General features: G+C 41.4%; 1 protein-coding gene across 1 annotated transcript in view; it reads left to right on the plus strand.

The window, feature by feature from the left end:
* Positions 1–3,227: 3,227 nt before the first annotated feature.
* The window catches only part of ARNTL2 (aryl hydrocarbon receptor nuclear translocator like 2), a 32,060-nt gene continuing 16,393 nt past the window's right edge, over positions 3,228–18,894 (plus strand). Inside the window, exons 1-5 of the mRNA XM_041477967.1 lie at positions 3,228–3,421; positions 10,311–10,458; positions 11,686–11,721; positions 14,540–14,578; positions 17,987–18,144. Coding sequence (XP_041333901.1) covers positions 3,364–3,421; positions 10,311–10,458; positions 11,686–11,721; positions 14,540–14,578; positions 17,987–18,144 — 439 coding nt within the window. The 5' untranslated portion in view covers positions 3,228–3,363. The remainder of the gene's footprint in view (positions 3,422–10,310; positions 10,459–11,685; positions 11,722–14,539; positions 14,579–17,986; positions 18,145–18,894) is intronic.

Consider the following 18,894-nt stretch of genomic DNA (forward strand, 5'->3'; position numbering starts at 1 on the left):
ACACTTGTTAGTTTGTTCTTATTTTTCTGTTTAATTAAAATAGTGACATCTGCTGTACAGAATAACCTAAGGATCTCTAAAGAGATTAACCTGAAGAAACCAAAAAAAGTAATGAAGGTAAGTAAATATGATTACCAGAGTGCTCAGGAAATTTATAATCAATACAAAAGATATAGGAAATTATATGTTAATGAGCCAAATTGTAAGTTGATGCAAGCTTAAACTTAAGATTAAGCCTGATCAAAGAAATAGAGGGGGGACTGTTATGAATAAAAGTCATCTATTTTTGTTTAAGGTTGCAGAGTTAAAACCAGTTGGACCAGTTGCTATTAAGTTAGCTTCATTGTTAAGAGTTCTTCTTCAATTACCTGTTAATGGTTGGTGATTAGCCATTGTCCCCCTGGTGCTTACCCGGGAGCGACACTGGGACCCTGCAGCAGCAGGGCATGGGAGTGGCATCAGAGCTAGTATGCAGATGAGAAATGCATTGCACCAAATCTTCCAGTTTTCCAGGAAAACCCCTAAAAACCACAAGCCAACATAGAATTAGGGGACCTAGGTGATGTCTAAGGATGGGCGCGTAGTCCAGTGCCTGCTTGGATCCTTTTTGCTTCTCACCCTAATCTCAAAAGATGTTGACTAGGGAGAGGACCCGAAGTGTTGGACGGAAAAGGTGGAATCTGCTAATCTCCCGTGAGGACGCAGTCCCCAGCTCTGCCTGCAGACCAGCGGACAGAGCTGCATCACCCTCCTCCTCCGTGCCACTCTTGGGGACAGCGGCGGCGTGGGCGTGACCCATCAATTTCTCCCCACCTGAGCTGAATCTCTTTAATAAAGGCATTAAAAAGGAGAAAGATCTCCTGCCCACTTATTTCAATCGAGTCCCAGCACTGCCAAATCCACCACTAAAATACATCCCCTAGTGCCACATCCACACATGTTTTAAATACCTCTGGGGTTGGTGACTCCACCAATTTCCTGACAGACTTTTCCAATTCTTCAATGAAGAATTTTGTCCTAATATTTAATTTAAACCCTCCCTTGCACAGGTTGAGGCTGTTCCCCCTCATCCTATTGCTTTTTACTTGGAAGAACAGACTGATCCCAACTGCCTTTTCATGTGTATTTAGTCATATTTTCTTTCTTTTAGAAAAGGGTGTTTTTGTCTTAAGAGTCTGCCCCCAGATCTGAAAAAACTGATTCCTTGTCTGCAGCTCTAAAGACATAAACTTTAACTTAGATAGTGACCACTAGAACTGATGATGAAAGAACATAATATCCTTTGCAAAATATTACAGCTACTCTTGCCAGCTCCACAGGAATAACAGACAGGAGAAAGCCCCCAGAACAGTGGGAGAAGAACACCTGCAGAAGGAGCTTCCTCCACACACATGTCACCAACTCTGCAGCTCTGGCCTCACTGGTGAGCAATAACATGTGTACTTGAAGTTCCCTCGCACCTGAGTTCATAGCATCACGGAGTATCCTGAGTTGGAAGGATCACTGAAGTCCAACTCTTGGCCCTGCACAGACACTCCAACAATCCCATCCTGTGCCTGAGAGTGCTGTCCAAATGCTCCTGGAGCTCTGGCAGCCTTGGGGCTGTGATCATTCCCTGGAGAGCCTGTTCAGTGCCCCAGCACCCCTGGGGGGAAGAATCTTTTCCTGATATCCACCCTAACAGCTGACACACCCTGACACAGCTCTAGCCATTCCCTCGGGTCCTGTCCCTGGTCACACAGAGCAGAGACCAGGACCTGCCCCTCCTCTTCCCCTCATGAAGAGGCTGCAGAACTGCTGTGAGCTCTGACCTCAGTCTGCTCTTCTCCAGCTGAACAGACCAAGTGCCCTCAGCTGCTCCAGGCCCTTCAGCATCATCTCCATAACCCTTCTTTGGACATACTCTGAGAGCTTTAGATTTTTTTTATATTGTGGTGCCCCAACACAGAGAAGCAGCACCTGTACAGCCCATAGAGATGGCACAGGTCAGGATTTGTGTGCTCGAGCACAAGCCTCTTCTATCACAGCTGCAAGTGGAACTGAGTGGGCAAAGGCTGCACCAGCACAGGGCAGGACAGTGACAGAGGCTCTGTCACGTGGAAGAGGCACTGCTGAGGTTCATTTGTGTTGTAGAGGTCTAATTTCATTTCATAGACTGGTTCTAGTGGGATCTGCTGCAGGGAAGGAATGCCTGGGAATAGCTGGAACACACTAATCTTTTACAGATGAACCTTGAGGTCTTTGTGCACAAGGAACACTCCTCACAAACACCAGCACTCCAGGGTGTGAACCAGAGCACCATGATGGGCAGATTCACTTCAGAAGTGTGTTCCTGGTACTGTCAAAAACCAGCTACATCTCTGCTAACAGTCTTCAGTACACTTGTGAAAGTTATCCCTATTTTATGCTACTTTTCACTGATAGATGGGACTGCTCTCTGACCACTCACAGAGGCCTCTGCCAACCAAAACTACTCCAGGATCCTGACGCTTCTTCAGATGAAGCATCCTCTGTACAGCACCCAGAGAAAGGAACATCAGCCCTCCCCAGCCTGGGGGCATGGGCAGGGTGCCAGCCCAACTGTTGCAAAATCGGGAATATGTCAAGATCATCTTAAATCAGGATATTCTTTCATGTAAGATCTTCGTATATTTCCAAGCCTAACCAGCAAAAATGGATATCTAACCATTGGAAGAGGCAGCTGCCAGCATCCCTTACTCAAGGACATCCTAGAACTAACATGTTTTAAGATTGTAGTAAATCAGTGTTGATGTATGTCTGTGTATACATTGCTAACTTGGCAAAATACTCCAGGTTAATCACGTCTATATGTCAAAAAGACCCTGCCCAGGTGAAGACACGCATATAAGTCAGCTGCATGGAAACTTACATGGAAAATCCTAAACAATCCTAAAAGAGTTGCTGTGCTTGGAAACTTACTCTGAATTTCCGTGTATAAATAATGGCATGAAAAGTCCAGCGGTAGTGCTTTATTTGCGGTATTACCACAGAGCACCCAGGCTGGGGCAGCTCTGAAATAAGCCATCGGTGTGTCTCTCGAGTAATTGCCTTTTACTGCACTCGTCACTGAAACTCTTGGGCCGTTGCACGCCGGGGACCGAACCCCACCTGCAGGGCCACCGTGAGGGCAGCGCGGCGGCGCTACCATCGCTGCATATCTCGCGAGAGGCGGCGCGGGGCCGGGGCGGGAACATGGCGGGGCGGGCCCGCTGAGGGGCGGCTGGCGGGGCAGCCTGCGGTCCCTTCCCGGCGCCGGCGGCTCCTCCTCTGCTCACCTCAGCTCACCCCTTGCATGTCGGCGGTGCCGGGGGCGCTGTGGAGTGGGGCACGGGGCCGCCCGCCATGGCCGAAGCAGGAGCGGGAAGCACTGAGAGCGCCGAGGAGCGGCGGGCGACGGAAGGTGGGAGCGGGTCCGCCTGAGGAGTGGGCGGTGGGCGCCCCGTCTCCCTCGCCCCTCTCGCGCGTTGCTCCGTGCGTGGGGTCGATGGCGGGTGCTGTGTGGGGTGTGTTTGCCTGTTTGAGTCTGTCTTGTCTGTCTGGCCGCCCGCCTCGGTGATGTGGCACGGGCGGGTGTTGTTGTGGGGCTGGTGCCCGTCGGGCACTGCCGTCTCTCAGTGAGGGCGCTCGGGGCCGGTCCTGTGCCCGCTGCCGCTCCGGGGCCGTTCGCGTTCATGGCTAATTCCCGCTGGGCGCTCCTGGCTCGCTGCTCCCGCTCAGTGGAGTTCAGTGGAGGTACCTGGAGCGCCCACACAGAAACAGAATCACGGAATGGGGTTGGAAAAGACCTCTGGAAATGGTCCAGTCCACCCCCGTGCCAAGGCAGGGACACCTGGAGCAGGTGACACAGGAGCGCGTCCAGGTGGGTCCGGAATGTCCCCGGAGAGGGAGACTCCCGGCCCTCCCTGGGCAGCTGTTCCAGGGCTCTGCCACCCTCAGTGTACAGAAGTTCTTCTTCAGGCTGAGGTGGAACTTCTTGTGTTTAGTTTGTCCATTGCTCCTTGTCCTGTCACTGGGCAGCAGTGAAAAGAGCCTGGCACCGTCCTCTTGGCATCCGCCTGTGTAATGGTCACTGTGCTGTATTGCTGTGACAGATGTGTCGTCATACTGATTGATGCGATGTGCACTAAAAATCTGGGGGATTTGATGTTTGTTTGGGTTTGTTTTTTTTTTTTTTTTTTTTTTTTTTTTTTTTTTTTTTGTTTTGTTTTGTTTGTTTTGCTTTTTGTTTTTTGGGGTTTTTTAAACTAAGTTTGTAGTTCACTGTTTCTGGTACACATGTAGCCTTGCATTCCTAAAACTCTAGTATGATTTTTTTTTTGGTAGGTAAACAAAATTTAGTATTTTAGGTATACTAAATATAGTGATTCTGGCTTTTCTCTGTGTGTGTATTTGTGCCCACGCGTGTATGGCGACCAAGATTTGATCTTTCCATGGTTTTAATCATAAGTTCCTGATACTAAATCAAGGCTGGTTGTAAACCATCAGTTGATGCCCGTGTTCCTGCTTGGAAACGAGTAGAAGGGAGCGTTTTGCACGGGGTGTGGGGAAACACAAATGGTCCAATTCCTCCTGAGCCATCGCTTCAGCTCTGTGTAGTTAGCACCAATTCTTCTAGGTTTAGTAGTTGTTTTCTAAATGCCTCTTGGGTTATGTGTGCTTTAATGTATTTAATTGTTTGTGGGATATGGCCACACTAAACTGCTAATGGTTTTTAGGGTGTTTTTTTTCACTTGAGTGTACACATTTTTTATACATTTGCACATTATGAAAAACAAACTCTAAACTGGACATTTTACATCCAAGAATCAAATTCAATGTAAGAAGAAATAATTTGGTGGATTATTTTGGAAGCGAATCATTGTGAACTTTTGAAAATTCCCTGTTTGGACTTCAGGGCCAGCTAAAACCATGGAAGTTCTGCAGCTGACTTGATAGGACTCAGCATTTTGCAATCACATGATTCTAAAACTTACAAGAAAACAACTATTCACCATTCTTCTAGGAGTATATTATTGGAGAGGATTTGTGGTTTGTTTTTTGTTTATTGGGTTTTTTCCCCAGAAATGAGCTATGATATATGAGACTCCTGATTCCTATCAGTGCTTTCTACCTAGTGTGAACATGAAAGTGCCTGGGAAAGCAGGATACCCTTTCCAGGCCTTGGGGAGGGTCTTTTCATTAGCTGGTTCCTGCCTTATTTTATATTTTAATACACTGATAGATTTCACCAAATATTTTTTGTTTGCAATCTGTTAAGTAAATGTGTCATTTTACTGGTAAGTTGTGATTCTTGACTGCTTCTCTTCCAGGTGATGAAAATGAGTAAAAATAGATGCAGAGAGTAATCAGTTACCTATTATTTGATTTAAATGTGTGTAATTCAGAGTGTTTTAATTTTTTCCTTTTTTCATTTTGTGAGATTAAAACCAAATCCAATGTTCTTAACATAGAAGAGTTTATTCTCTGGATAGTGTTGTTCATAAGATGCTTTCATTACTGAATTCTCTGTGTCTTGCTCCTGCATTACACATGCTTATAAAATCTGGGGAAAGAATAAGCTGCTTGAGTCCATACATTTCTACTATTTTCAGAACTTCATTCCAAAGATTGTTGTCCCAGCTTTCAATAAGAGGTACTGTAGGTGATGAGCTTGATGCCAGACTTGCTGTAAGTAAGTTTGAAAATGCTTTTCATGGCCTGTTTTAAAGGTCTAAAATAAATCTATTCAAATAATTTTTTAGTACAACTCTCAGCTATGTGTAGAAAATATGATTCTTTGTTGTATAGGTGTTCAGATGTGCAGAAGCTTAAGCTGATATCACAGCACATGTAACTTTCTTCCTCACGCACTTCTGTACATGTGTAGGCTCTGTGTGTCACTGTCACGCTCTCTAATGAATACCTGCAGCAAGAATTCATTAAAATAAGCTTAAAATTTAGAAATTTAACTCCATAGTAAAAGAAAACAATTTACATGGTGTGGAGTTATTTGCCTCTGTCAGTATGAAGCCATTGCCCCTTGTCCTGTCACTCCAGGCCCTTGTCAAGAGTCTCTCTGCATCTTTCCCTTCGGCACTTTGAGGTCACCCCAAAGCCTTCTCTTCTCCAGGCTGAACAATCCCAATTCCTTCAACCTTTCCTCACAGCAGAGCTGCTTCATCCCCCATCTAAAAAAAAAAAAAAAAAAAAGCCAAACTAAATCCAAACAAACAAACAAAAAAAAAATCCCCCAAAACCCCAAACAAACAAACAAAAAAACCCAAGCAAACAAACCAACAAAAACCACAAAAAAACCCCAAAAATAAACCCCACCAAAAAACTATGTTGATTGTGACAGACCTTTACAATCTAAAAGGAACTGCTCTGGTTGGGCTGCACAACCCTCAAGTGCCACTTCACACTCGCTTCTGCCAGACTTTGGAATTCTTTAAAATTCACAGAGCTCAGATTCCTTGCTGGAGGGTTTTGTGCATGCCACATACCTTTGGAAAATACACATTTTAGTAGTCTGTAGTATCCGTGATCTTAGAAATCTGAATTCAAAGCAGCCTCTTCTCCTTTCCTTTGAAAGTATTTCAAAATATGAAGCTGGATTAAAAGTTCCTTATTTTTGGAAAGGTTGTGCCAGTGTTAACACATTATTAATTTAGTTAGCTGCAGAGCTGCTACATTTCTCCAAGTCTCACTTATTCCCAGACTATGGAAAGTGTCACCATAAGCTTTATAAATGTACTTCTTTAATGATATTTTATTTCAAGCCCATTTTACTGTAATATTTTGGTAGCTGAATTTGGATGTTCTTTTTTAAACTGGCTAATAAATAAGGGCTGACTGACAGCTCTTTTAATTAATTTATTCATTTATTAATACTACATGATTTGTATCTTCCTGCTGATTTTTGGAGTGCTAATATGTATCCTGCAAACCTAGACAGAAAAGCTAACCCTGCTAGGGGTGAGTGGTCTTGAGGCAGTGCATAATTAGGGCAATAATTTGGAAAGCCTGTCTTGGGCTTGAACTTGTTGCATGTGATGCAAACAGGTGTTGTCTGTGGCTCTTATGTTTTAAGAATTGTGTGATATTTCTGTACTTGGGGTGGGTTTCATCTCACTTGCCTTTAGATGTCCAAGTCTGAGGAAGTTCATTTGGTCCCTTGTTGAGGACTCTCCGTGTGTGGAGACACGAGGCTTGACTCCATTTCAGAAGGCTGATTTATTATGTTAAATATTATATTAAAATACTACATTAAGACTATACTAAAAGAACAGAGAGATCAGAAGGCTACAACAAGAACAGAATAGAATAACAAAATCCTGTGACTGCTCACAGCCTTGGCACAGGTGGCTGTGATTGGTCATCAATGGAAAACAATCCACATGGACCAATCATGGATGCACCTGTTGCATTCCACAGCAGCAGATAGTAATTGTTTACATTTCTCTCCTGAGGCTCCTCAGCTTCTCAGGAGAGGAAAAATCCCAGCAAAGGATTTTTCATAATATCATGGCTACAGTCCCTGTGTAATTACTGATTAGAGATAGGCACTCTTGGGCTGTATCTCATCTAACCAACTGGAGGAATCTATTTTAGATGGAGATGAATCACCCTAGAACTGTTTTATTTCATCTAGCCAAATGCAGGAATCTATTCTGGGGAGAGATGAATCACCCTAGAAATGTCTTCCTCCCTCCAAGAGGGACCAGAATGGTTACTTCAGATGTGGACATCATTATTGGTTCAGATGAATCTCCCTTTTAATGGCTGGTGGACTTTGGCCATAAAGCTTTTCTAAAAGCCTGTGTTTGCTTAGGAATTGAAAACCTTAAAACTGTTGGTTGTGAAAACAACTCAGGAATGTGGCATGGGATTAGAAAATATTATTGTCAGCAATTGTAAAAATGTGGAGTCTCCTAAGCCTTGTTTCTCAATGCATTGCATGGGATTGACACAGAAACTTTGCTGACACAGGAATATGGCTGATTTTGTTTGTCTTTGTATCTCCCCCCAAACAGCAGTTTTGTGCAGCTCCTTGGCATTTGTTCCCTTCTTTGCAACCCCGTGGGGACTCTAATTATTATTTCTTTTCCATGTAGAAAAAACGCAAGAATAGGAGATGCTCTTGTTATGAGAAATATGTATTGATAACCATCCCTTAAATATTTTGTTTGTCCAGCTATGAAATACACTAAAATGAGTGTTGAACTAACATTTTTTTCATTTCACATACACTTACTGGGAAGCTGCAAGCTGAGCATGTCAGGGATCAGTACAAATTCTTAACCTTACATTTTTGTCCAAGATCAGCCACCCATCGTACTGGCATTTAGTTTGTCCCAGGGACAGTGTTAAGGATTCAATTTATCACCTAATAATTGTAGTGTAAAAGTTCTTAATAGGTTACTGTTACTGGTAATCTGAACATATTTTGTTTTCTCACTTAAGAATAACAAAATGGGTATTGTTAGTAGGAGGTAGAGGAGATAAGTGGAGTATTCAGAAATTGTTGCTTGGGTGTGAGGAAAAAAAACTGTTGTTTAATAGTATTGAAGATAAATTGGAAAACCCGTGAAAGAGGCCTTGGATTTTGTTCCTTTAAGGGGAAGTGTTTGGAAAGCAGGCTGGCCTTCTGTGTGCAGAGCATTATTTAGGTCAGTGGGTCTGTGCTGTCCTGCTTTGTTCCAGGACGAAAGGATCTGTTGTGCTGAAGGCATTCTTGTCTTGTAACCATGCAGGTTGCTGTTTAGTAAGTACTCTTTTATGAATATTCATCAAGACTGATTATACTTTAGTAGTTCAATCAGGAATTATAGGATGCTGTGACCTGGGCAAATTGAAACTGCTCCTTTTAAATAAACAGTTCATTTGGATCTGTCAGCATTTTTTGTTTGTTTTGGAATTGTGTTAATAACAGAAATATAAAATGAGACTTTTAGGGAGACTCATCATAAAAATATTTCAGACATCTACCACTGTCTTATATAAATACTTAAAGTATTTATCATGTAATTTCTTTTAGCATATTTTTAATATCCCTAATTTGAATGTGATGTGTATTTGAAATAACTAGATTTTCTTGCTGTCACAGATGTCCAAAGGTTGTCACTTGTTTGTCAAGTATTTGTTGATTCTTTGTTTCCACCTCTTTTTTTGAAACTTTCTGTGTGACTTAATGAGTTGAAGAGCTTTCTAAAATAAAACAGGGGCTGACTTTGTGTTGTCTGGTTTGATAGAGGATTAGTGGAAGACCAGGCAAGCTGTTGTTGGAGTATTAGCCTATTTTAATTTAGCTCTCCAGAGCTGTATTCCAACACCAAATGAAAACCTATATGGTAATTTTTCTGGTGTGAGATGTGTTTGCATCTAAGAGGGGGAAAAATATCCTTTGTATCATTGTTTTTGCACATTTCTACATTTTTGCAAATAGCACAGATGCTAAAAAAAGAGAGAAGGCTCACAAGAAATTTTCTTCTTGCTGGATTTTCAAAGTACTCCTCTTGGTTTTTGCTCACTTCCTTAAATGACATCTCTTCATCCCTCATGTGTCCTCACTGGCACATGAAGCATAAAGGAGTTCCTTCATTTGCTGAAACAGACTTAATTCTGGCTCGTTGCCTAAACATCAACTGGGTGATTCTTTGTGATAGCTGCATTGAGACAGAAAAACAGTGTAATAGTGCTCATGTTCCTTGAGACTGTTCTCCTTTCCCAGTAGGTTGCTAGGATTGCTTTAGCTTGTGACTTCTCTTCTGTCCTTCCCAGAAACAACAGTTTTCCTTAAGAGGAGAATTGTGAAGGAAACTTGACAAGCTCTTGAGACTTTTCCAACTTCTATGGCAGATGTTCTGTGTAATTGTGGATTTTGTGTCAGGAATATGATTATAGCAGATTTCTATTTTTTAGATATCCCACTTGATTAAAAAATAGTTCAAAATATATTTTTAATTTTCATTTAGTTTGAGCCACAGTATTTCGATCTGCTGAAAAATGGCACAGCTGGTGATTTTGTAGCAGGATGTCTGAGGTGGAGGGGGATTTAAGTGCAAAGGTTGCGTGAGGGGAGAGTTGTTCTGTATTGCCTTGGTGTGTTGATTGGGTTGGTGAGATCATTGCAGCACTGTGGGAAGGTGGTGCACTCTTTGCTGGACTTGGCTTGTAGCACTGCAACCTTGGCTTTTTGTGTCAGAGACACAGAAACCACACACAGACAACTTTTTGTCCCAGTGAGGATGAGAATGGATGCAGAGTGATGCAGCTCTTGCTGGACACTGAGCCTTTATTCTCACTGCCAGATAAGTTCTCTGTGGATGGGAGCCCATGCGTGGCCTGTGGAGGGCCCAGCCTCATGAATCCGGTCACTAAGGCTGCCATCACCACTTCTTTCAATGCTGCCGTGCCTGACATTCCAAGGAAACGCAAAGGAAGTGATTCTGATAACCAGTAAGTGAATCAGATCTCTGTGTCTCAACCTAAATCTGACATTCGTCTGTTGTTTATGCAACATGGTCACTGTCTTTCCTTTTCCTCCTCCTCCCTCCTTTCTAATCCTCTTTCCTTTGTCCTTTACCATTACATTTACAATGTCTTCCAAATGTGTTCTTTGACAGTCCGCAATTATAAAAATAGAAAAAATAATCCTTAAATCCAAGGGATATATGGAGGATTCTGTAATGCCATTTCCTGGCCTGAAGTGTCTGGATAATGTGTCTCTAATGCTGAAATTTCAATCCTAATTTTTAGGGTTTTTTTCCTCCTTCTATGCCTACTAGTAAAAGCAAGTTCTTAAGTTGTTTGAAGTTTCCCAGGCACATACTAGAATTTTACCTTCAAGCATGAGACAAGATTACTGGTTGAATTGTTTCATCTAGAACTGCTGCTTCAGTGACCAGAGCAGCCATTTCCTTAAACGTGGAGACAGATCTGTGACCTAAGAATGGGGACTGTCCTCTTGTAGTCCTCATTCTTTTCAAGTGGGTCATACCTGACTGCTGAGGTGACACTGTCAACTGTTTTGTCCTGTTCTATAACTGCCAAACAGATGCCAGTTTACCAAAAAAGTGATGTGTTCAAAGTTGTGTAAATCAGGCAGAAGTAAGGGACACAAGGTGCAGGTGTAGTGCACTACAACTATCTCTAAACTAGTGCAGAATATCCATGTTTAAAAAGGTGGGGAATAGGAGATTTACATGTATTTGTGATTATTAAAGCTCTTTGTAATCACTGCTTCTCCCATATGTAGTCCATTTATCTGCAGTAGCTGTACTGTGGGTGTTGATGTAATTGCCAACTTGGAGATTCAAGTGTATCGTGTGGATAACTGAAAACTCCAGCAATGTTTCTGGGGGAAAAAAATAGTCTCCATTCTTTTTCAGTATCACTTTTTGATTTTTACCTGTTCAGTAAAAGTGTTGGTTTCTCAATAATGTTTCCCTGAAATTTGGATCTCTTTGATAAAAAAAATTATTGTCTAAGTTGAAAAATTAATTGAAAAGGTACTGGCTAATAAGAAGTAGTAATTACATTCTAGAACTAATGGTCTTGCTGAAAATAACCAATCAAGTGGAGTTACTATTAAAATTTTGCTGTGACTTTGGTTTTTTGAATCTATTAAGTCATCTTGTTGTGCTTCAAACTCCATTTTACTTACTTTGTGATCTGTTTCTGCAGGGATACAGTTGAAGTTGATGGTGATCCTCAGAAAAGGTACTTTTTATTAATGAATTCATTTCTGTTTTGAGTTCTGTGAACTTGTCACACTTTGCTATTTGCCTAGATGAGCTGTGGGGTTCCTTGAGGAGTGTTTCATCCCAGGGCAGGTCTGTGTATAGCACAAGGTGATAAACATTTAGTTAAGGAACAGGATGGACAGGTCCATTCAATGTTAAGGGTTCCTGATAGTTCTTTCTAAGATTATGCTGTTACCGAACTTGTTAGTATTGAAGTTTAGAATGGGAAGGAGTGGAAAGTTCCAGTTCAATAAGAAGACTTAGGGAGGTGAAGGAAATATTCTCATATTCTTCCAGGACTGGTGGACTTTTTGTTGGTTGTTTTAACCTTTTAAGGTACTTTTAAAATTACAATTATAGTAACTGTTAAAATAATCCTGTTACAAGGTGGCTATGTAGCATAAGCAAACCCTTTGTGGAATATATGTGCCAGGAGGGTTGTTAATTACATGGTTACTTTGTTGCATTTTCTTTTTCTGTATCTGAATACCTTAGTTGGGTAATATCTGTTTTTAAGTAGACATGCATTGTTTTTATAGAATAGACTGTTTCACTTGGAAGGGACCTACAATGATCATCCACTCCAACAGCCTGAGCACTTCAGGGCTGACCAAAGGTTAAAGCACATTGTAAAGGACATTGTCCAAATGCCTTTTCAACACTGACAGGCCTGGGGCATTGACCACCTCTCCACGTAGCCTGTTCCAGTGTTTCCCCACCTTCTTGGTACAGAAATGCTTCCTAATGTCCAGTCTAGACCTCCGCTGCACAGCTCTTAAACCATTCCCTTGTGTCCTATCCTTGGATACCTGAGAGAAGAGCTCATCATCTCTCTGTGCACTTCCCCTCCTCAGGAACCTGCAGAGAGCAAGGAGCAGGCAAGAGCAAGGCCTCAGCCTCCTTTTCTCCAAAGTAGACAAACCAGGAGTCCTTGGCCACTCCCCACAGGACATTTGTTCTATCCCTTTCATCAGCTTTGTTGCCTTTCTCTGAATTCCTTCAGGGACCTTCCCGCCTTCACCAAACACCTTCTCACATTTTTGGGCCCAGAAGTGCACACAATATTCAAGGTGAAGGCACACCAGTGCTGAGGAGAGCAGGACAATCACCTCTTTGCCCATCTGGTGTTTGATGAGGCCAGGATGTGCTTTGCCCTCTGACTGCCTTGAACTGGGCCTGCTGTCAGCCAAAACCTCCAGGTTCTTTCTGCAGGGAAGTCTTTGGTACCAAAGTCACTCTTTGGTACATAGCTTAAAGGATAGTGTAAAAATCTTTCTTTGGGGTTAAATTGGTTGTTTGTTCGTGGATTTTTTCCATGGTGCTCATGATGGAAAGTGTAACTAAAAAAACTCCTTTTCTGCCTTTAAAACATTTGCTTCCATTTCAGAAGAAATGGGGAAGTATATTTTATAAATCAATTGAGAAAGTAGAGAAAAGCTGGTATTCTTTATTTTTACTGATTGATACCAATTCTGTCCTTTATAGTACCAATTAAAGATACCCACATTATAGCCACAAAGTGGAATTTCACCTTCTGTTCATGTAGTCAAGGTGGTTTTAATTTAGCTATTCATATCAGCAACACCACAGCTGTTAGGACAGAGGCTATAAAATCCATTGAAGGCTGGGACTGATTGCTTGAGCAGCAAATTTGTGCTAATTTTTTCCCCAAGTGGAGCTCTGAGGGAGAAGGAAAGTTAATAGGGCACATGCTGCATTGCAGCTGGCCTGGCTCCTCCTTACCTCTTCTCTTATGGTCAGAGAATGTAAATTATGCTGGAATTCACAGTATATGGATATTTCTGGTAAGTTTATTTTAAAATGGAAGGAAAATATTAGTTATTGCCAAGTCATCTAAATCTGAAACAATTTCAGTGAATGAAAGTCTTGGGGTATTGTGAGCCAAATCTCCTCCTGTGTTTGGGTTTATCAGACTGTCTAGAAGGTTGCTGGGTTCCAGTGAAATACCAGATTATGCATTGTTAATTTGGCTTCTGGATCCTCACTGGCTTCAGTGCTCAGTTACAGGTGGCAGCAGCTTTTGGCACCTTTACTGAAATGTAATCTCCAAAGGTCCTCCTGCTTCTGCCTCCTCATGGGAGACACCTGCTGCCTGCTTGGCCTGTCCTCTTGATCCTCATGGTACCAAGGCCATGAATTCTTCACAAAGAGTGGGGAACAGTGCAGTGGTCACAGGGAAAGAGAAGCTCCTTGCCCTTGTTTGAATCATCCTTTATCGTTTCCTGTTGCAGTGTGTTTATTGTGCTGCAGACACTTAGGACTGTGTTTCATTTATAATTTTATTACTTTATGACTTCCAAGTCATTGCTGTAGGATATGGGAAATAGTTGAGATATTTTGTTTTCTTTTTTTTTTTTTTTTTTTAATGTAATTTAGGATTGCTTATTTTATAACTTGACAATAAGATATGAGAAATAAAAACATAAATAGATAATTTCTCTTATAAAACTTGAAACAAAAAAATAAAATCAAGTCTAGTCTTAAGTTATTTGAGTGTTCCAGTAATGTTGTTGTCTCCAGAATAAAAAAGCCCCATAATTATGAATTATCCCTTTAATATGTTCACACAACTGTGAATATTGCCAGTTGTGCTCTCGTCTCTTTCTGTTATGCATCACTTGCTAGGTCAGTTATGGTTCAGAGATTTTGTGGGTTTGCTTTTGCTGGAGCCACAGTAAATCTGTAGCATTTTCTATCTTCTGGAATTTGTGGGAGGAAAGAAGTGCCTAGTATTAAATACGTAATGCAAAACTCTGTATCTTGTTTTTTTCTAGGAGTGAAGATGAAGAACATGTTAAAGTAAAAGATTTCAGGTACTATTTTTCAATAGAAATACATTTTGCTAGTGAATACTGAGATTCACAATAGCAAAATATGAGTTTATGGTTAACATTCATTAAAACTATCAAATACTTAACAGTAAGCTTTTCCTTTTCCTTGCTAAATGTATAGTAATTTTTAAAGCCTCCTTGAGGATTTTATTTGCTAATAATTTTGGTAAAAGTTGCTACAGGATATCTCAGATGGTTTAGCAAAACATTAAGTTTTTAAGGTGAGAATTAAATGCAGTACACGCAAGTCATGTATAAGGAGCTGACCTTTCATCTGTATGAATGTGAGAATTATTTTTTCTAGATTTGTCTGCTTCTGGAGGTATTTAGAATTTATTCCACATGGAAATGGATTTGGCTAAAGCACGACAAAGATTTCTTGTTCTAGAACAAGCTTTTGTATAGGGAATTATTCAAGTTTGCCACTGAACTTTGAATTCACATAAACTGAAATTCACATAGAGCAATGTTGTGGTTCGTTTTGGTGGGGGGGGCACCCCGGGATGTCCCCGGAGGGCCCCCTAGGCTGTGAGCTGGCTGGCAGCAGCGGGCAGGCAAGGAGACTCCACACGGCTTCTGAGGGTGCTGATCAGATGGAGGTTTATTGGGGGTCCCACCCCCGGGAACAGCATGGCTACTGAGGGGGAAGGGGGAGGGGGAAGGAAGGGGCAAGAGTGGAGGAAAGATAAGAGAGGGGAAAGGCTAAGAGAGAGCCTGGTCTCACTAGAACAGCTTAAGAGGGAGATTGAAGTGGGTGTGGAATCAGATTTGGTCCAATGGGATGACAGATACAGGATGGTTCAGGGCAGGACCACAGGCTTAGAATATACCATACATTTTGGAGGGGTGAGACAGAGCATACCATTTAAATAAAATGCAATACTACACCTCACCCTTTTTTTCCGTTAGAAAGATAAGTGCCATTTGTTGTTGTTCGTTTTGGGGGGGCACCCCGGGGAGTCCCTGGGGAGCCCCCAAGACAGTCAGTTCGTTGGCAGCAGCAGGCAGGCAAGGAGACTCCACATGGCTTTTGAGGGTGCTGATTGATGAGGGTTTATTGGGGGTCCCATCCCCGGAAACAGCATGGTTACTGAGGGGGAAGAGAAAAGGGGAAGGGAGGGGGAGGGGGAAAGGGCCTAGGGGAGGGACAAGAGGGGAGAAAAAGGGCCTACAAGAAGGGAAAAGGCTAAGAGAGAGCCTGGTCTCACTAGCACAGTTTAAGAGGGAGATTGAAGTGGGTGCGGAATCAGATTTGGGCCAATGGGATGACAGATACAGGATGGTTCAGGGCAGGACCACAGGCTTAGAATATACCATACATTTTGGAGGGGTGAGACAGAGCATACCTTTTAAATAAAATGCAGTACTACAGAGCATTTGCAAGTTGTGTGACCACAGTTCAGCCAAACAAATATTGTAAACTACAGACAAACCACACAAAACCAGTAAAACCAGAGCTGTGCTGTAAAGTTGATTTAAAAATAAGTGTTTCATATTTCCCGTGAGCAGAGATGTCAAACCAGAAATACATAATCCACTGAACGTGTTGTCAGAAGTATTATTTATATTTATATAGTATGCTAGCTAGTAATTATGAAGTGTTCCTGTAATTGAAACAAAATTAAAGAAACTAAAATGTTCCAAGATATATTTACAGTTTCACTTGAAAATTATTTTTTCTTCACAGAGTATTCCAGATTGCTCTATAAGATTGTTGTACATTGCTTTAATGGCTTCTTTGTGGTATTGTTAACTTTTTTCCTTACTTTTTGGTGCATTAGTTGGAGGGAAAAAGAATCAGTACAAAGGTGTCTGGAGGTTTGCTTATCAGTTATCTCCTTCCAGTATTATTTGTCTCAAGCTTATTGTGGAACCTGTTTTTCTCCCTTTGCCTTTGTGGCTCTGGCAAGCAACAGAAGGCTTTTTCAGTCATTCAGTTATCCCCTGAATTTCTGCACCCACCTATTCAGTTTTTTATAATTCCTTATTGACCCTCAGAGATGTGGTAGGTTGTTCCCTTTCCTGGAATGTATGTATCTGTCTTCCTGATGTTCACAGTTCAAGGAACATACACAGGATATTACTTGACTGTTCTTACCTGACGTAAAGGAAGAGTTGGGTGAACCCATAGGTGTGAGCATAACTCAAAAAATTAAATCTAAAAAAAGGCTTTTGAGAGAGAAAAGCTGAATGCTTGGCATAATCACCCAGGATTAATTGTGAGGTGAAGGCTTGTGTTTTTTGGTTTTTTGGTGTGTTTTTTTTTTTTTTTTTTTTTTTTTTTTTTTTTTTTTTTTTTTTTTTTTTTTTTTTTTTTTTTTTTTTTTAACAGTTAAAATAGTATTCAGTATTCAGGTAGATCTTTAAAACTGTACTTTGTTCTTTCTCAACAGGCCAGGTGTGGTTAACTTTATTACCTTTAATAGCTTCTGTTGCAGTATGCCTAGAAGGAAAAGTTTTGGAGATCAATTAACCAAAACTTATTCCTCATTTTGCATAACTGTACTACTGTGTCTGGCCTCAATCAGAAATAAAAACGTCTGGGTTTTAATTGAGTGGCTGGCTTGTCTTCTGGGTAAGGAGGAACAGAGTGAATGAAACTTGCCTTGATCTGCTGGAGGGTGGTTAGAGGGGAGGAGATGGGCTGAAAAGCTGACATAGTGCACTAGAAAGAAGTAAAGGTCACCTGAGCTGTAAAAGCACTTGTGATGTGGAGCCATGTGCCCTAGAAGGAGTTTCCTGATGAAGACTGGCTGAGAAGCTCTTTGTGTGGCTGAGTTCTTGACAGGCTTACCAAGAGATGAAACCTTAGACAGCCTTTGTACCACCTTATCAGGAAAGCTTTCTGAGATACTGCTGGTAAATTACACGAGGCACGCCTTTTTTTTTTTTTTTTTCAGTTTCCACTCCATCTCTTAGAAGCATGTAGAAAAGTAATGTTTATTGCTGTGGGGTTTCTTAAAAGGCAGCAGAATGAACACCCTAACTTGGTTACACAGGCCAGGCAGAGGTGGGAGCAGGAATGTCTTTCATTGATTCCCAATGACATCAAGAGTTCTTTGGGATACACTGAGGTGTCCAAGTCATCACTTGCATGGCAAGGGTCACAAGAAGGGGTTACCTTTTAGAAGTCTTCATAACCTCTTGTTCCTGCCAAATAGAATCAAATTGTTGCTGAGATATCTCTTCTCCTCAGTATTTCACATTATTATTGGAACCATTTTGTCTTTGTTGAAGTGAATCCAATTCAATTGTCCAATACAAGTAGCATATGAAAAACTGTTTCAGTGCAGTAGTACTGGTGATAGCTCCATTCCCAAAATGAAATTGAATATTATGGGGAAAATCATGTGTTCTACATCACTCTTTAAAAATAATTTTTCTTCTTAGAGAGGCTCACAGTCAAACTGAGAAAAGAAGAAGAGACAAAATGAATAATTTGATAGAGGAATTGTCTGCCATGATACCACAGTGCAATCCCATGGCCCGAAAGCTGGACAAACTCACAGTGCTACGGATGGCTGTGCAGCATTTGAAGTCTTTAAAAGGTGAGTTTGGGAAACATCATCCTGTAAATCCTTGTTCTACTAGGAGTTATTGTGTGTATCTTCCCAGATTTTAAATAAATCAAGAGTATTTTATTTTACATCTCCTTACTGTATTTTGTTCCAAGTCTGCTCCTCATTTAAATGTACATGTGTGTAGCTGTCAGAACTTAATTTTAAATTTTTGCTTAGTATGGCAGAAAAAAGGCCACCCTTCAGTGTCTGATATTCTCTGCTGCTCAGGGCATGCCTTACTCTTGGGTCACTCCTTGATCCTTTTTAGAAAGTACAGGAGTCAAAAGGAAAGTTGCAAGACAGAAAATAGTTTAACAAAATGGTCAATGAGTTTGATTATATTAAAGTCTTAAAAACCCTCACATGGTAGAGAGTATCAAGAAACAGAAACTTCTGGTAGCCCAGTCAGCTGGCAAAGTTAATAATGGATCTTAGGGAATGCTTTAGTGTGCGGATCAACCCTGGAAATATTCTTTGCTCTCCTTTTGCTATTGCTAGGTTTTGGGATTTTTTTTCCCTCCCCCCCAAAAAATATATATCCAGATAAACTCTGCAATATGCAACTTGTAGCAGCTGCACAGAATATTTAGGTGTTTTGGCACCACTGTTTCAGAATAATGATTTGGTCAACTCTAAGGAAAGATCAAAGACTCTCTGCATTGCAAAACCCACTGATTATGAATAAGCAGGTATAATGGGAACCCAGTTATTTTTGGGTCAAAGAAGGGTAGAAAATTA

Source organism: Pyrgilauda ruficollis, unplaced genomic scaffold (genome assembly GCF_017590135.1).
Source record: "Pyrgilauda ruficollis isolate IOZ18807 unplaced genomic scaffold, ASM1759013v1 scaffold424, whole genome shotgun sequence".
Classification (NCBI taxonomy): domain Eukaryota; kingdom Metazoa; phylum Chordata; class Aves; order Passeriformes; family Passeridae; genus Pyrgilauda; species Pyrgilauda ruficollis.